The following is a 19334-nucleotide window of genomic DNA, read 5'->3' as shown; positions in this document are numbered from 1 at the left end:
GAAGAACGGGCGGTAAGGTTTTGGGAGAGCAGATCCCATTTTCCGGTGGAATCTTCCGAGCCAAAACGTAACCTAGCATCTCTTTAAATAAAAAAATCAACAGACAGACGCACTTTAATTCTATAAACAACCTTTACTTCCTTTAAATTCAATACAATCATAAGAAACAAATCAGATCATCAAAACCAAATAAGCGTTTGGCGCCTACAGCCCTGAATTGGAAAAAATGCTTCGAAAACAGATGGATGAACTATAAAAGTTACAACTGAACAGTAATTCACACAACAGCATCAAATAGCAAACTGCAGGCATCAGATAGCATGGAAAATAACTCAGTCATCTATTATAAAGCTAGTCTTAAGGCTAAAGAATTTTTATACTAAAGTCTTGCTCTGAGTAAACATGCAGCAGTATATAAAATATCATTGGATTATAGAGCCTTGTAACTAAGATATGCTATTAAAGAATTGTTAAGATCTGTTTTGAAAATGGAGAAATAAACTTCATGCAAAATGCGAGTTAATCTCTGATGTTGCTTAAATACCCAATTTCTATGGAATTGGTCCATTTTTCAGTACAATGTACCATCGATGTCCCCTGGCTGTTTCCACTGTTTCCCTCCTCTTCTGTCTCTGGAGTGAAGCACTGCCGGGTTTATGAGGCCCACGTCATGTGATCCAAGTCCACCAATCGCAACCAGACACCGGGCCATGAGGCTTTAAGACAGGTGTGCTTCAGCACAGGAAGTGACATCGACACTGTGTGTTGTGCACCCACCCAATCTGACTGGAGACAAAATAACTGGAAAACAGACAAAATAATCTAACAACCCAGTGAATATGGCTAAATACCTAAGAAACATTCAGAAATGAAATGAGAAATTATATAACAAACAAATAATCTTAGAGAAAATCTGATGAAGCAGTATAAAAAATGGACAAAAATAAACAAAACACAAGGTCACAATTGTCTTAAAATACCCAAGGTTTAAAACGGCAAAATATGGGATTGAAAGTTTGACCATGGGTTCTCCGACAATCTTACACAATAACTGTTATCTCTAGCATGTCACGTTTCTTATACCAATCTTTCACTTTTTTTGTAATTGCATTACAGAATCAATTTTTGACTTCCTCAGGCTTGTGTTGCACCCATGAATACCAGTGTTCACCAAAAGAGGACCAGCTCCGTGAAGCATTACTCTATTTGTTCTTAAACATGAACTTATGCACTGTCCAGAGAGCTCCACAATTTTACCGGTGCATCTATCTCCGCGTGGTCATACGTGTTAAATGTCTTCAGTTCTTCTATTGCGGATTTCTTGTCAATAGTTTTCCAGTATTCTGGTATCTCTCCTTTACCTTGAAAGGTCTTGCTATAACGCTTCTCCAGCTTGTCTTTAAAGGCACAGATGAACCACTTCCAATACATCTGTGCAGAGTTATCTGGGGTGATGTGCCATCTATTGAAGGGTGGACCTGCTTCTCTGTATCTCCTCCACGGAGTTTCTCTTGATTCGTCGTTATTGGGCAGGAAAGTCCCATCACTGCAGACGGAGGTGGTACAGATCTCTATGGAGAAGTTCTGAGTGCCGTGGTGAAACCAGCCATTCACAGCCCTGGGGCGATGAAATTGGACACAGTGATCTGTAGAGTGGTCAGAGATACTGTTGGTACAAACAGCGCAACAGAGAGGGCACTGCTCCCAGCACCCACTGAGCTGCTTCGACAGAATGTAATCGGGGCTTTCCCAGAACTTGTTGATGTCTACTCCACCTTTGGTTTCTTCTGATAAAGTGTGATGCATCACTATGATGGATTCATATACCTTTTCTTTCAGACACTGCAGGTCAATGTCCTCTTTCTCAATAGTCCTAAAGTAATTCCGTGGAATGTCCATGTCACTCCCCAGTTCTGAACAAAATTCATCCAGCCACATGGAGACATTGCCCTGCTTATCTTCAACAAGCCCTGTTACTTTACAAACTGTGAATATAATGCGGTCTATCAGATATGTGAGATTATCGGTCAAGATCTCAGTAATTCTCTCCCTCCCACTGTGTTTACAGTATTTTTCAACACAGTATGTTATATACCTGTCAAAACAATCCTTTGGTGCAACAAAGTATTCTTCATACAAATCAAATCTCTCCTTCTCAGCCAGGTATATCAGTAGGTGATTTTCCAGGTTGGATCTATTACTGTTGAAAGCTGGATGGGTCGACCTCATCTCGCCTGCAATTCTGATGCCAACTTTTTCATACACTGCCTGCTGGACAGCGGTTTTCAGTTTTCCATGAAGGAAATCAACAAGAATGTTGAGGGCTGTGCTTTGTTGGCAGAAACTCTTAAAGATTTGTAGATATTCCTCTCTCTTGCTTTTGAAGTACAGCATTGGGTCGTTTGCCTTCTTGAATGCTTCCTGCTTTACCTTGAACTGTTCTGCTGCAAACACACAAAGATGGGCAGATAACTCGATTCTGTAGTTATCTGTTAATGCAAAGTGTTTTGTATGTTCTTCAAAGTCTTTGATCCCTGATTGTATTAGATTTAATATTGCATTGATGTAGCCCTCATCGAAGTCCAGTATCGCATCCTGCAGATCATCAATGTATTGTTTAATTGTTTTCGATATACTTGCTGAAAGATGGATTACACTTTCTTCATCTGTTGGAGTAAAAGAGTGTGTAAAAATTCCATATTTGGATTTTTTATGAATGTGTTTTTTCTCATCAAACTGAAAGGTTTGGGGACGCTCAGTAATTACTTGTCTGGAATTTGCTTTTGTTTTAAATGTTTCACAAAAGATTTTTTCCACTGCTGCATCGATGTTGACGTCTTTCTCTGCAGGGGTCTTTGAGGCAACTCTGGTCATCAGTTCCACCCAGAGTTTCTCAAACTCTTTATCCATTGTCTCATCACACTCGCTAATTAGATTAGAAGCCAGACATCTGCTTTTTGCGAGCAGCTCTGCCAGGTACTGGGATTTCTTTTGATCCAGTCCTGATCTAGACTTATGTTGTGCAACCCATTTTTTACATCTCCTCTGGGTGTCCTCGATGAGCTCCTCTTTCACTGTCTGTAATCTGAAATCAATGTTATTTTTCCACTGATTCAATATATGTGGATATTTCTCCTTTTTAAAGTACTCTTCAGTTTCTTCTGAAATGGCTTTTGCCTGCTGCTCAAATGACTTTTTAATGCTTGAGCTGTCTACTGCTTGCACTTGATCACTCATGATTTGGTGCCGCAGTGTCCTTTGCAGGTCAAGACCACATTTTCTCAGCTGCCATGTCCAATTTCCACAATTTACTTCTAACCTCTTATAAACCATGACTTCCAAACTGTTTCGAAAGCTGAAAACAAAGTTTTCCCCTAGCAGTGCATTCCACATGGCCACTATCCGCAATTTCATTTCTGAGATAGAAGCAAATCTACAGTCCGACTTCCATTCTCTTATTCCGAGTATTGTGCTCTTCAGTTCTTGGACGTTTTCGCTGTAGCTTGGGTTGGGAGGTGCTGTTGATGGGTTTCCTTCAAAAAGATTTTTGAAAAAGTAAACGTGCTTTCTTACGTCAAATTGAATGATGTCATTAAAACTTGTAGCATCAAACCCTTCTTCACTGGCTGCAATGCGAGCCATTTCATCCAGTGTCTCCTGTAGGCGCATCCTTCCTGTCATATTGTCTTCACTGGCAGATGGTTCTGCAACATTTTGATGCACAAAAAGGCAGCTTGGAGTGATACTGACTCTCTTCATCCTCATAAAAGCCTGGACACAAATCTGAAGAATATCTTGCATATCCAGTAAGCTCTCTCCCATGATGTTAATTAGGGTTGCATCAGCTATTCCAACGATAAATGTAGCGAGTTCATTGTCATGGGCCAGTGCAGTTGCATTATTAATCTCCGGTGATCGAAGGCCTTCTGTGTCCACTATTAGGACAAAGTCATACTGCAACTCATCTCTGATCTTTTGATCCACTGTCACTAACTGCATGAATGCTCCTCTTGTGCATCTTCCTGCACTCACTGGAAAGTGAAGACCAAACATAGTGTTCAGTAATGTGGACTTGCCAGAGCTTTGAACACCAAGAATGGACAGAACAAATATCTGTTTGTCACCAACTTTATGGATCAGTTTGTCCAGCACTGCTTCGATCCATCCAAGAGGGACGTAGGAAGCATCCCCATCCATCAGTTCAAGAGGATATCCTGCGATCAACATTTCAGCCCCTATCCCTGGAAGAGCAGTAAGATACTGTTTTTCATCTGCCATATCTGGTGACATTTTCAAAGCTTCATAGATCTGACTGACTTCTCGCAACAAATGCTGAAGGCCAAAGTTTGAAGCATCGAGTTCCCGAGATATATTCTCCGCTGTCTTTTGCAATTGACTTTCATCGCCTCCGTTTGAGGTGCGCTGCGATTTCATGTCCACCCATGTTGAGTGGTAGAGCGCTTGAAGTTTAGTGAGTGAATCTGTGGTAAGATCATCCAGGAGTGTTCCTAACCACTGCAGCATGTACAGTTTAGTGTCCGGAGAAAGTGAAGAGGAGCCGAGACACTCCAGGAAGGATCTCATGAGGTTGTTGAGAGGGAAAGCTTTGCCCAGCTGTTCTTTGCGTAAGTCTTCTTTCTTAGCTTGGATTTTACTCTTTTGCTGCTCAATACTGGTAAAGGCACTAGACTGTAGTCGATAAGACTCTTTATCTTTCCTGCACCATTCATACCAGAGATGACCTTGTAATGGTAGAAATGTCCTTTTCACATTGGCCAGGTCTTCTTTCTTTATTAGATCCATAAGTCTCTGGGCAATTTCATGACCTTCTCTGCATTTCTCATTGACTTCATCTGTTACAATGCTATGTCGTCTGGCTACTTCTATGCAGGCTTTTAAAGAGCACTTTTTATCCTTAGTACCTAGAAAATGTTTGATGTGAGAAATGATTTCATCTGTTAACTGGGCTTCATTCTTATTGTGAACTGCAAGTTTCACCTTAGTTGGATTAGGTCTGTGAGCAACCTTTTCTTTTTCTGCAAAGAGACAGATGACCGGTGTGGAGCTCTTGAGGAGAGAAGAGAGGGTCTCTTTTCTGGTGTCATTCAAAGAGGATTCCGAAAGCAGAACCACGATAACAGCACTGACTTCCTGCAGAAACGCGATCTGCTCCTTGTGGTTGCTGGCGTCGCCGTGCAGATTAGTGAACGCCACGCAGCTGTTAAGAACGTCGTCTTCCATTCCACCTGGCCAGTACCACGCAATCTCCACCAGTCCATCCGTGAGAAGGCATTCCCTCGTACTGCCTTTGCAGTGCCGGTGGAAGAAAACATTGTGCTTCTGTCTGTTGATTACGCTGTTCAGGATTTTCGATTTAGATGTCGGGCATATTCCAAACCTAATGAAAGACACTATCGGTACAGATGCCTGGAACAAAAGTCCGCTTTTGACACTGTCTTTATTGGCACCTTTATTTTTCCAGCTCTTCTTAACCTGCTGAAATGCCCACATGGGAAATTCGGTCGTATCGTTTCGTGGGTCAGGTACTAGCAGAGGCAGGGCATATTGGCACTTGGTCAGTTTCATACACATCCACTGCCTCAGGAAATCGCTAGCACAAAGGAACACAGCCATCTGAATATCCATGGGATGGATCTGCAATTCTTCCTCTGTGTCATCATCACACACATTTGTATCACCCAGGAAATCATCGACATCACAGCTGACCTCTGCACTCTTGTGATGTGGCTGCCCTTTTTCCTTGACGCACAGCACACTCCTGGCTCGGTAGTCCAGCATCATGAGCTTGTACAGGTAATAAAAAGACAGCTCCTCTTCTGCGGTTGGCTGAGTGTTACTCAATGATAACTTGTTTACAGTTAGTACATCTGGCTTTGTCAGTTTTACAGAATAGAACTTCTGGAGTCCGAGTCTTTCCAGTAGTTTCATAAAAATATGTGCTTTCTCCCCTGCTCCTGACGGCTGGGTTCCAATGCTCTCCTCTTTGTTTCTCGTGCCCAAGACGCTCGGCTTGTCCTCTTGTTCCCCCACCTGCAGCTGCTGTTTGCCTTCTTGTGAGGATTCGGAGAAGCGGATCTCTGTACACAGGAATACTTTGTCCAGCTGTTGTATCTCATTTTTCTCCGTCCCCAAGACGATGGAGTGTAGCTCTTTTTCAATTCTCTCCCAGTCTTGACGTGGACTGTCACAGTCCAGTATTGCAGAAAGGTCACTGGGAGGGGTCTCTCTGAAGTGTGCTTTAAAGAACTCCAGTCGTCTCCCCTTCTCTTCATAAGAAACTTTTCCTCCGTCAGAGGATATTGAAAGGGCTAAATGCCACAAGAAAGCCAGGGCTCTATCTGCACTCTTAGCACTCAGCTGGATGTACTGGGTATGTTTACTGAGCAGTGTTTCCTCAATGAAGTCAATTTCCGCCCACCCAAGAAGGTGAGAAAATATACCATCTTTTGCACTATATCCCAAAATGTTGACGATGGAAAGGATTAGCATCTCTTCCCTGTATTGATTGGTCTCCCTTTGCGCTCTCAGCAATGAGTTCAATGAGAGCAAGACTGTAAATGTTGCTTTGATTTTTGCTTCCTGAACACTTTCCAGGTCACAGTGTGAAAATCTTTCACCTCTGGTCTCTTCTTTAGCTGTCTTGAGAATTTCTATGAAATGTGACAAATCAGCAACAACAACATCTTTGTGGATCTTCTCAGCGGACTGATGAGCCCATTTCAGTATTTGGGCCTTACTTGGGAAGCTTTTCACCTGGAACGAATAAGGCTCAATTAAATCACACATCAGTGCCCTGAGAGTTGTGGTTTCTGCAGGAGCAAGATGCTCGTTTTCTTGAGTCACTTGAAGTAAAAAATCTTGAAAGACTTTGTCAGAAAGACATGATTCTACCCAAATAGCATGGCTTCCCGTTTTTTCATACAACTTAATCTTGAATTCGAGTAATTCTTTCAGGCGCGCTTCACTGTCTGACGTCTGCCTGCCCCTCATGGAACTGAGAAGATTTTTAACGTCTGTGACTGCAGAGAGCACATTCTCACCCCATAGTGTCTCGGGGCTCAAGTTTGTGATCGACATGTACGCTTCCCTGAGAATGTTGCTCAGCATTGTGACGTCTTTAAAATCCTTTCTGTGAGCGGAGAGGATGATTTCCCAAACAGGCATGAGAGTTACTCCTCTGTCGATGACACACCAGGTTCTGTTACTGGATACAAGAGCAGATCTCCACTGTAGGTAGTTATCTGTTTCAGCTGGACCCCCAGTTTTACTCACAGAGAGCTGGATTTTGTTCAGAAGAGCTTCACTGTGCCCTCCAGAAAGGAATTCCTTCAGTTCAGATGAAAGGAACCCCGCATTGACCTCAGCGGTCAACGAGGAAGCTACACTGCACCGAAAGCCAATGTAGGCGGACAGGACCTGAGACATGACTCCCTCCACCTCTGTGAGCTCGTTGTTCATGATGCCCTCAGCAGCTGCCTTCCAGCAGAACCTCCCGCCAAAGTGAAAAGGACCCTGGTTCACATGGGACCCAAACCTTTCAAAATACTGGCGAACTTCGGCAGTGAATTCAGAAGTTTTCTGAGCTTTGTTAATATTCAGCAGAATTTTTTCCAGGTTCTGTAGCTCACGCAAAGCTGCAGTCGATAGTTTCACCTGTTCTTTAGCAATAAAGGCAGAAGCCAGGGGTATGTACTTGTACACTGTAGTGCACTTGTAGGAGACCTCACAAGAAGACGCGCGTTTCTCTCCAAATTCTTCTGAATTGCGTTTTTCTCTTGTGCCATCTAGGCTGACACCGCGGACACCAGTAGATACCGCGCAGTTGCTGCTGAAGCCGAGCCTTTCCACAATCTTCTGGAAAAGCGACTGAGATTCAAGGGTTGAAAAGTCTCTCTGTGCATAAAAGGAGCTCTGCTCCGGACCCTTCAGGCAGAACAGTTTCGGGACCTGAATGAGCTGCTGTCTTTTCTCCAGCATGTCCTCCAGTTTCCCAGTTTTAAATACCCCCTCCAGAGCCAGGCCACCAGACGCATGCAGCAACACCTCCTCGCTGGAGACACGTTCTGGAGGATTACGGGGAGTGATGTCTAGAACAGCGAGCTGCTGCAAGATGCTTTCTAGTTCCTTCCGAGGCTGTCGAGACTGCCCCCAGCTCTCTACAGGGAGCCCTAGAGATGAGCATAGCTCCTTCGCTCTTGCTTCAAGATCTGTGTGGCCGTGTTCTTTTTCCGTTCTGATCAGTTCAGTGAGAGCCCGTTTTGTTTTCTCTAGTTTCTCCTGCAGTTTCTCCATTTGCTCTTCCGCCAGGTCGCTAGATTTCACATTTGGATCGGGAGTTCTGACAAGTTTGTGAAGAGCACTTTTCTCCCACACTTCTCGCACGTGCAGTTCTAACTTTGCGTACTCCTCCTCCGTGACAAACTGTAAAGAGTTTGTGTTTGTAAGATGGAGACTATGTAGCTTTGGTAGCCAGTACTCTGCTTCGAGGCCCACGCTTTCAAGCTCTTTGGAAAGTTCCGCCTGTTTTTGGTCCATCGATCTGTTCAAATCTTCACTTTCCATACTTATCTGAAAAAAACAGAGACATTTGTCCATCAACAAGGTGACCAAATTCCCCAAAACGCGTCCCATTTCTCTTGTCTGCTCCTTTCCCCCATTTCAAATAGCCATCTTAGATCGCACAATTATTTGGTCAAAATGTAAATGATTTTTTGTAGACTCACTGCATCAATACAGTAACAGACAATCGAATTACGGTGTCATAATGACACCGATAATGATAAATATTTAGTCAATGACAAATATTTAGTGAAAAGCAGTATCAGGTAAAATAAAGTAGAAATTCCCTATATCATGAAGATATACTTTTTTCCAGTATTCGCTCTAAACACTACTTAACTATCTATTGTCAAAATGATCATTAGAGATGTTTTTACTGTTTAAGAAGTATAACTACGTATAACACTAGGTGACCGCCAAATCTGCTGTACTGACAGGCCTCCCGGGTATGAACCGCAGAGAGTTATCTTTTGTCCACAAAAACACCTTGTCTACATATCTGGAAATAAATGGATTTTTTTTTTCTCTCCAATTAGGAACATAATTCATCACTTGAAGACCCTTCGTAAGGTAAAACTGAATAAACCCAAAAACGAAAATCCCTTTACCTGTAAAATCTTCCTGTTCGTTCACAGAATTCATTCCCAGATCAATATTTATCCTGACAGAACACTGAATCATCCATGTAGGAGTGGCAATAGCTCATCTCCAATTTACCCTGCTATAGTAGCTATCTTGCCGTAAACGTTTAACTTTTGTGGGAGGCTGTAAAGTCACATTACCTCACTAGGTGTCTTAAAATCACTGTGTGGGTAAAGGACCTATCTCCGTTCAAATGCACCTCCCCCGTGTAACTGGAATTAACTGCCTGCTGAAAAAACACAGGGCTGTAAAACCTTCTACCAGCATGTCTTATATCCAGCAGCCATCTCACCCTGCAGCTCCCAGCTGGCAGCCCCCTCCTCACTGGAGCCCAGCAGGTGGAAGCCTGGCCAGTACCTGGAGGGGAGACTCCTGGGAAAAACTAAGGTTGCTGCTGGGAGAGGTGTTAGTGGGGCCAGCAGGGGGCGCTCTCACCCTGTGGTCTGTGTGGGTCCTGATGCCCCAGTATAGTGACGGGGGACACTGGGCTGTAAACAAGCGCCGTCCTTCGGATGAGACGTCAAACCGAGGTCCTGACTCTCTGTGGTCATTAACAATCCCGGGGTGTTTCTGGAGAAGAGTAGGGGTGTTACCCCAGTGTCCTGGCTTGATTCCCTCCCTGGTCTTGACCCATCATGGCCTCCTAATCACCCCCCTCTCTGAACTGGCTCCATCCCTCTGCTCTCCTCCCCACTGAGAGCTGGTGTGTGGGGAGCGTTCTGGCGCACTATGGCTGCCGTCGCATCATCCAGGTGGGGCTGCACACTGGTGTTGGTAGTGGGATTCCCCATGACCTGTCAAGCTCTTTGAGTGGAGTGTCCAGAAAAGCGCTATATAAGTGTAAGCAATTATTATTATTATGTCTTGTAAACCAGCTCCTTATTGGACGAAGTGTATTACCAGTCAGCAGTGAATCAACTGATGCAGAAGTCGTGGTAGGTAATCTTTTGCTTAAAAATGACATGGTTTGCAAGAATGTGACAAGCTTTTGTTTTTTAATTTTAAATTACTATGGAATACTTTCATGGGTATACAGTTTATCAGAATATGTAGCACCTCTTCAATATATGTCATGTCTAGGAGTTGATACCTCCTTGTGATTATTATTTTCTATGCACCCGTCTCCCCACTGCTCTCTCCAGTCCAGGGTCACAGACTGGGGGAGCTGGAGTCTGTCCCAGCAAGCAACAGGCACAAGGCAGGGAACACACTGGACAGGACAGCAGTCCATCAAAGGACACACACACACACACACACACACACACACACACACACACACACACACACACACACCCTGGACAGGACACCAGTCCATCACAGGACACATACTCACACACCCTGGAGAGGACAGCAGTCTATCACAGGACACACACACACTCACACACCCTGGACAGGACACCAGTCCATCACAGGACACACACACACTCACACACCCTGGACAGGACACCAGTCCATCACAGGACACACACACACACTCACACACCCTGGACAGGACACCAGTCCATCACAGGACACACACACACACACACACACTCACACACCCTGGACAGGACACCAGTCCATCACAGGACACACACACACACACACACACACACACACACACACACACACCCTGGACAGGACACCAGTCCATCACAGGACACACACACACACACACACACACACACACACACACACACACACACACACACACCCTGGACAGGACACCAGTCCATCACAGGACACACACACTCACACACCCTGGACAGGACACCAGTCCATCACAGGACACACACACACTTACACACCCTGGACAGGACACCAGTCCATCACAGGACACACACACACACCCTGGACGGGACACACACTCACACCAGGGCCAGTTTTCCCAGAAGCGAATTCACCCAACAGCCTGTCATTGGACTGTGGGAGGAACCAGAGTTCCCGGAGCAAACCCACATGAACATGCAAACTCCACACAGACAGCACCACAGGTTTAGAATCGATACCGTGCTGCCCCTACAGAGAGACCCCCCTTCTTAAAATCCCCTCCCTGTGTAAAATATATATATATCCCTGCCTTGACAGCATGTTCGCGATTAATTTCATTAACATCGTTTCCTGTCTTGAGGATAGCAGTTTGCGTCTGCGGTTCGAATATTTCGATCTTGATTGGCTTACATCTCAGGAATCTTCCGAATTCGAAAGCAAGAGCAGGGCGGATGTGTCTTTTCTTTTTCAAGAAAAGAGAAAAAACGACGGTGAACATTATTTTGCTACTCAACAGAAGCAGAACTCTGATTGACGCCGGCAGTTTAGCATTCTGAACTGTGTTTCGTCATGAAATGCGTTCACACCAACATCAGCGCTTAAGAACGAGTGCGAAAGTGTATTAATTTTAACCCAGAAGGTGTACTGTATAGCGTCCAGAACACGATACTGTTGTGAAACACCCCGTCCCCGCCTCCAAAATACAGCTTTTGTTCGAGAGCTTGATTTCAAGAGTTTATACACCGGAAGCTTTCGTTTTCATTCCTCATAGCTCGTCACGACGCCATTTCCCCCAACATTACCTGGACAGGCGAAGCCGCTCGCCGGAGACTTGGATCTTGTGTTTGTGCTGGAAACTGATCTCACGTGAACTGTACCTGACGGCAGTTTGAAATGGTGCAGGTCGCTGTTTCCGCATTTAACTCTGGACAAGGCTCTTAAAACGAAAGTATAAAGTAGAACTTGCAGTTCAGGAAGTGTGTGGGTTTCCTCAAGGTGTGTGTGTGTGTGTGTGTGTGACTGTCCTGTGATGGACGGGTGTCCTGTCCAGGGTGTGTGAGTGTGTCCTGTGATGGACCCTGGTGTTGTAAACCAGCTCCTTATTGGACGAAGTGTATTAACAGTCAGCAGTGAATCAACTGAAGCAGAAGTCGTGGTAGGTAATCTTTTGCTTAAAAATCACATGGTTTGCAAGAATGTGACAAGCTTTTGTTTTTTAATTTTAAATTACTATGGAATACTTTCATGGGTATACAGTTTATCAGAATATGTAGCACCTCTTCTATATATGTCATGTCTAGGAGTTGATACCTCCTTGTGATTATTATTTTCTATCCACCCGTCTCCCCACTGCTCTCTCCAGTCTAGGGTCAAAGACTGGGGGAGCTGGAGTCTGTCCCAGCAAGCAACAGGCACAAGGCAGGGTACACACTGGACAGGACAGCAGTCCATCACAGGACACACACAAACACACAAACACACACACACACACACACACTCACACACCCTGGACAGGACAGCAGTCCATCACAGGACACACACACACACACACACACACACCCTGGACAGGACACCAGTCCATCACAGGACACACACACACTCACACACCCTGGACAGGACACCAGTCCATCACAGGACACACACACACTTACACACCCTGGACAGGACACCAGTCCATCACAGGACACACACACACACCCTGGACGGGACACACACTCACACCAGGGCCAGTTTTCCCAGAAGCGAATTCACCCAACAGCCTGTCATTGGACTGTGGGAGGAACCAGAGTCCCCGGAGCAAACCCACATGAACATGCAAACTCCACACAGACAGCACCACAGGTATAGAATCGATACCGTGCTGCCCTTACAGAGAGACCCCCCTTCTTAATATCCCCTCCCTGTGTAAAATATATATATCCCTGCCTTGACAGCATGTTCGCGATTAATTTCATTAACATCGTTTCCTGTCTTGAGGATAGCAGTTTGCGTCTGCGGTTCGAATATTTCGATCTTGATTGGCTTACATCTCAGGAATCTTCCGAATTCGAAAGCAAGAGCAGGGCGGATTTGTCTTTTCTTTTTCAAGAACAGAGAAAAAATGACGGTGAACATTATTTTGCTACTCAACAGAAGCAGAACTCTGATTGACGCCGGCAGTTTAGCATTCTGAACTGTGTTTCGTCATGAAATGCGTTCACACCAACATCAGCGCTTAAGAACGAGTGCGAAAGTGTATTAATTTCAACCCAGAAGGTGTACTGTATAGCGTCCAGAGCACGATACTGTTGTGAAACACCCCGTCCCCGCCTCCAAAATACAGCTTTTGTTCGAGAGCTTGATTTCAAGAGTTTATACACCGGAAGCTTTCGTTTTCATTCCTCATAGCTCGTCACGACGACATTTCCCCCAACATTACCTGTACAGGCGAAGCCGCTCGCCGGAGACTTGGATCTTGTGTTTGTGCTGGAAACTGATCTCACGTGAACTGTACCTGATGGCAGTTTGAAATGGTGCAGGTCGCTGTTTCCGCATTTAACTCTGGACAAGGCTCTTAAAACGAAAGTATAAAGTAGAACTCGCAGTTCAGGAAGTGTGTGGGTTTCCTCAAGATGTGCGTGTGCGTGTGCGTGTGTGTGTGTCCTGTGATAGACAGTTGTCCTGTCCAGGGTGTGTGTGTGTGTGACTGTCCTGTGATGGACGGGTGTCCTGTCCAGGGTGTGTGAGTGTGTGTGTGTCCTGTGATGGACTGCTGTCCTGTCCAGTGTGTACCCTGCCTTGTGCCTGTTGCTTGCTGGGACAGACTCCAGCTCCCCCAGTCTGTGACCCTGGACTGGAGAGAGCAGTGGGGAGACGGGTGGATAGAAAATAATAATCACAAGGAGGTATCAACTCCTAGACATGACATATATTGAAGAGGTGCTACATATTCTTATAAAGTGGACGGACGAGGGGACAGACGAGAGGACAGACAAGTGGACGGATGAGTGAAAAGACGAGTGGACGGACGAGGGGACGAGGGGACAAGTGGACGGACAAGTGGACTAGGGGACAGATGAGTGGATGGACAAGTGGACGGATGAGTGGACAGACGAGGGGACGGATGAGGGGACAGACGAGGGGACAGACAAGTGTACAGTCGAGGGGACAGACGAGGGGACGGAAGAGGGGACGGACGAGAGGATAGACAAGTTGACGAGGGTACAGACAAGTGGATGGACGAGGGGACAGACGAGGGGACAAGTGGACAGGTGAGGGGACAGACGAGGGGACAGGCGAGAGGATAGGCGAGGGGACAGTCGAGGGGATATGCGAGGGGACGAGGGGACGAGGGGTCTGTCCCCTCGTCCACTTGTCTGTCCCCTCGTCCGTCCACTCATCCGTCCACTCGTCCCCTCGTCCGTCAACTTGTCTGTCCTCTCTTCTTTCCCCTCATCTGTCCCCTCGTCCGTCCATTTGTCCCCTCATCCAGTTGTCTGTCCCCTCGTCCGTCCACTTGTCCCCTCGTCCATTTGTCTGTCCCCTCGTCTGTCCACTTGTCCACTCGTCCCCTCGTCTGTCCACTCGTCTGTCCACTTGTCCACTTGTCCCCTCGTCTGTCTCTGCTCCAGAAGCGCTGGTATGTCTTTTTAAAGTCCCTGAGCTGCGTGTCGGTGGAGACAGATGATCAGGACGAGCCGATGGAGGTGGTGGAGACCGTGGGTCAGGAGAGGAAGAGCGAGGGAGAGGAGGAGCAGGCTGCCGGGAAGGACAAGAAGAAGAAGAGGAGGTGCAGGTGAGCAGACAGGGGGGCGCCGCCCGGTCGTGTCTGTGATTCAAGGAGGAGTCTCCTCTTGCTGTTTGATGTCATGGTGACGTCTGTGTCTGTGTCCCTCACACCTGCAATAACAATGTTCTTTCCAGGTTCCTTTCCTGGTTCTGTGCCTGCTAAGATTGGACTGGACTGGACTGGACTGGACTGGAGCTGAGGGGCCCCAGACTGGACTGGACTGGAGCTGAGGGGCCCCAGACTGGAATGGACCGAAGCTGAGGGACCCCAGACTGGACTGGACTGGAGCCTAGGAACCCCAGTCTGTGCTGGACTGAAGCTGAGGGACCCCAGGCTGGACTGCACTGGAGCTGAGGGACACCAGACTGGACTGGACTGGAGCTGAGGGGCCCCAGACTGGACTGGACCGAAGCTGAGGGACCCCAGACTGTGCTGGACTGAAGCTGAGGGACCCGACTGGACTGGACCAAAGCTGAGGGACCCAGACTGTGCTGGACCGAAGCTGAGGGACTCCAGACTGTGCTGGACCGAAGCTTAGAGACCCCAGACTGTGCTGGGCCGAAGCTGAGGGACCCCAGTTTGGACCGAAGCTGAGGGAAACCAGTCTATGCTGGACCGAAGCTGAGGGACCCCAGACTGTGCTGGACCGAAGCTGAGGGACCCCAGTCTGGACTGCACTGGAGCTGAGGGACACCAGACTGGACTGGAGCTGAGGGGCCCCAGACTGGGCTGGACTGGAGCTGAGGGACACCAGACTGGACTGAAGCTGAGGGGCCCCAGACTGGTCTGGACTGAAGCTGAGGGACCCCAGACCCCAGTCTGGACTGAAGCTGAGGGACCCCAGACTGGACTGTGGAAAACTTTCACATTATCTCCACCTGAGTCCTCAGATCGTCTGCATGACCTTGTATTATTAAGTATTATTTTAAGGTCCTGTGATGATCGTAAGATGGGGGGGGGGGGGTCACTAAATAAACCCTTGACATTAATCTGTCAGTCTGGACTGAAGCTTGTAATTTTTGTTCTTTTGTTAAGCATCAATAAAAATTTTAAAAAAAATCTGTTTAGCTTTTGGTCCCCCCCCCCACTGAAACGAACGAACAGAGTCTGTCCTTCTCTTTCATCCCGGAGAGTTTGTGGTTGACGGATTGAGGCCGAGAGCCCTCGTCGTCGGCGTGCCACCAGTTGGCGGGGATATAGCAGGGGGAGCATCGTGTCCAATACTCCTTGAAACGAGACAGATTTCAAGCCACCTCCGTCTGAAGAGAAGGAAGTCGACCACGAAGTCCAGGGTCCTAGGAAGCTCTTTAGCCATCGTTTGCCCAGCAGCCATCTCACCCTGCAGCTCCCAGCTGGCAGCCCCCTCCCCACTGGAGCCCAGCAGGTGGGAGCCTGGTCAGTACCTGGAGGGGAGACTCCTGGGAAAAACTAAGGTTGCTGCTGGGAGAGGTGTTAGTGGGGCCAGCAGGGGGCGCTCTCACCCTGCGGTCTGTGTGGGTCCTGATGCCCCAGTATAGTGACGGGGGACACAGGCGCCGTCCTTTGGATGAGACGTCAAACCGAGGTCCTGACTCTCTGTGCTCATTAACAATCCCGGGGTGTCTCTGGAGAAGAGTAGGGGTGTTACCCCAGTATCCTGGCCTGATTCCCCCCCTGGTCTTGACCCATCATGGCCTCCTAATCACCCCCCTCTCTGAACTGGCTCCATCCCTCTGCTCTCCTCCCCACTGAGAGCTGCTGTGTGCTGAGCGGACTGGAGCATCATCCAGGTGGGGCTGCACACTGGGGGGACTGGAGGGGATCCCCCTGACCTGGGAAGAGTTCTGAGGGGAGGGTCCAGACTTATTAATTATTATTATTATTCGTGCTGCACTGGGCTTCAGTCCTGGCAGTGAGAGGGGGACTCTGTGATCAGTTCAGATACTTATGACTGTATAATAATACACGATAGGAATGGAACACAGGGTAGCGCTGTTATCTCTTCGAAACGTTTTGAACTGCCAGAAGAAGTTTTCACAACCCGGACTCGTGAAGGTACAGGTCTTCTCCCATCGTCCGGAGCAAGGTGTACCGTGTCCTGGTGATTTCTCCCGTTTCGAACGGAGTTTAATGTCGCGTTTCTACTTTATTAGAGAGAGGCACTGAACATCCTGTGATGGACAGGTGTCCTGTCCAGGTTGTGTGAGTGTGTGTGTGTCCTGTGATGGACTGCTGTCCTGTCCAGGGTGTATGAGTCTGTGTGTGTCCTTTGATGGACAAGTGTCCTGTCCAGGGTGTGTGTGTGTCCTGTGATGGACTGGTGGATCACAATATTGATTCTCCTCCTTGATTCCCTCCTTCATCGCCAGAGTGAAAGCAGGACACGGCAGTAAAAGCTCAGCCCTGCGGGTGGTGGTCCTCTCGGCCCCACGGGGGGGGGGGTTATGTTCACGTCCCGCTGGGAATCGCACCGACGCGGCGGGGTTTGTGAACGTCCCAGACACCAAGAAAACGAGAGAGAGAGAAAAAAGGTCGTTTTCGGGGTTCAAGAAGCAACCCCGAGATTCAGGAAGTTTCCCCGCTGAGCTTACTCTGCCGAAAACAAGCAGGTTTTATTTTTTTCCGTGTCTCCCCCCCCCCTCACACAGGCCGTTTCTGTAGCGTGAAGTTGTATTTTTTTGCGCTGCGGTCGGTGAGGGGCGAAATTTTAATTATTTTTTTTTTCCCACGGTCTGAAACAGAAACGGCCGGGTGGTGTTGTAGAGAGGTTGACGTGCCTGGTTTTCCACGTCTGCGAAGCCCGTTTTTTTTGGGGGGGGGGGTTGTGAGGTCCCACGCAGCGCTCGGAAAAGAAAATGGCGTCTCTTTTCCCCGCAGGACGGGGGAACCCGTGGTTTTTGGACGTGGCGTGGCCCGAAATTTCCGCCCTTGGCCGCTAGAGGGGGGTGGAGGTTGGTCTTTCTTTTATTTGGGGGTCGGGGGGGGTGCTAATTTCACTGAACCAAACCCCACGGAAACCCGTGTTGGACGTGGGGGTGCTGAATGCGCCCTCGACGTGATTTTGTCTTTAAATTCAAGTGCAGCTTTTGTTGTAACCCTTGGGCCGGAAACAGCTGGACCCGTTTCCCCTGCCTGTCCGAGGTGGCGACTACCGGGGTCGTACAGGGACACCCGGCTGGCCGCTGAGAGTTGGAAAAATAAAATGTCCACCCCAAAAAAAAACAACCGCAAAAAATGTCGGCCATTTGTCGGGGGCGACGTCACGGGGGCGTCACAATGAGCCGCCTGACGTCACAGAGCGGCGGATTCTAGCGGGGGGCGGCGCCGGAGCCCCGTGAGCTCAGAGGAGTGAAGAGCGAGGAGGAGGAAAGGACTATATAGCGCTTTCTAAACACGTGTTTCTTCCAAGAAAGATTCGCGGGTTACTTCGACTTACCGGGTTACCGTGAAATCGGTAAGTCGCTCAAAAGCGCCGCTGGCGAGAAATAACAAAATAAGTTGAGAAATAAGTTGTTTTTTTTACCGTTACTCCACTCTTATGGGTGTGATCGTGCTGTAAAAAGATATTGAGAGGAGGTGCACCTCTACACAGAGGGTGGCGGGGGTGGGGAACAAGCTGCCCAGCCCTGTAGTTGAAGCCGATACCCTGGCTTCTCTCCAGACACAGCTGGGTGAGCTCCTCCAGTCAGGACAGGAGGCTCTTCTGTACACAGAGGGGGGCGGGGGTGGGGAACAAGCCGCCCAGCTGTGTGGCTCCGCCCCCTCCCCTCCCCACTGTGACTCTGCTTGTCTCGGCAGGACGATGCACCGACAGAGATGCCGCATGGCCGTGCGCGGTCGCAGCAGGACCCGGGCCTGGCGAGGCGTCGTAAGTCCACCCCTCCCGCCCGCCGTCCAGCGTCCAGCATCCAGCCCTCCTCTGACTGACCCCTCCGCCCCCAGTAGCGCTCGCTGTATTATAATAATAATAATAATAAACTTCACTGATAGAGCACCTTTCATACACATAGCAGCGCAAAGCGCTTTACAGACCAGGTCTCACGGTAACACCTCCAGACGAGGAGAGACACTTCCAGTGGTGATCTTGACTGAGGACACGCCCTCGGCTCAAGAGACAGGGTCACGTGTCCAGTATGGCCTTCTGAGAGCACAGATTGCCTCTGGATGACCCAGACTCTTCCTGGACACACTGTACACACTCACCTGTCCAGACTCTCACTGGACACACTGTAGAGACTCACCTGTCCAGACTCTTACTGGACACACTGGTCAGACTCACCTGTCCAGACTCTCACTGGACACATTGTAGAGACTCACCTGTCCAGACTCTTACTGGACACACTGGTCAGACTCACCTGTCCAGACTCTCACTGGACACACTGTACACACTCACCTGTCCACACTCTCACTGGACACACTGTAGAGACTCACCTGTCCACACTCTCACTGGACACACTGTAGAGACTGCCCAAGGTCCCTAGTCTCGACACGACTGGGCTGGGCTATTTGGTCAGAGCTGTCTCGGAGATGGGCTGTTTGGCGTCTTCACAGGTCACACCGGTCAGGCCGAACCCGGACTGGCAGCGGGAGAGGTCCCGGCCCAAGTCCCGGTGCT

At 48.2% G+C, this 19334-nt stretch overlaps 1 protein-coding gene across 1 annotated transcript; it reads right to left on the bottom strand.

Annotated features, from left to right (window-relative positions):
- Positions 1 to 113: 113 nt before the first annotated feature.
- On the bottom strand, positions 114 to 13482 carry LOC148666601 (interferon-induced very large GTPase 1-like). The gene is made up of 2 exons (XM_088632399.1): positions 13391 to 13482; positions 114 to 8589 (listed from the first exon to the last, which is right to left on the bottom strand). The coding sequence occupies exon 2, from the start codon at positions 8581 to 8583 to the stop codon at positions 1225 to 1227; it is 7359 nt and encodes a 2452-aa protein (XP_088488525.1). The 5' UTR covers positions 8584 to 8589; positions 13391 to 13482; the 3' UTR covers positions 114 to 1224.
- Between the last annotated feature and the right edge of the window lie 5852 nt (positions 13483 to 19334).

The sequence above is a fragment of the Lepisosteus platostomus genome, chromosome 5 (assembly GCF_059453375.1).
Source record: "Lepisosteus platostomus isolate fLepPlt1 chromosome 5, fLepPlt1.hap1, whole genome shotgun sequence".
Lineage (NCBI taxonomy): Eukaryota > Metazoa > Chordata > Actinopteri > Semionotiformes > Lepisosteidae > Lepisosteus > Lepisosteus platostomus.
This window is presented reverse-complemented; position numbering and strand designations above follow the sequence as displayed.

Bases quoted from the DNA above. Each gene is read 5' to 3' on its own strand.
- LOC148666601 (XM_088632399.1), bottom strand. From the start codon at position 8,583: ATGGAAAGTGAAGATTTGAACAGATCGATGGACCAAAAACAGGCGGAA.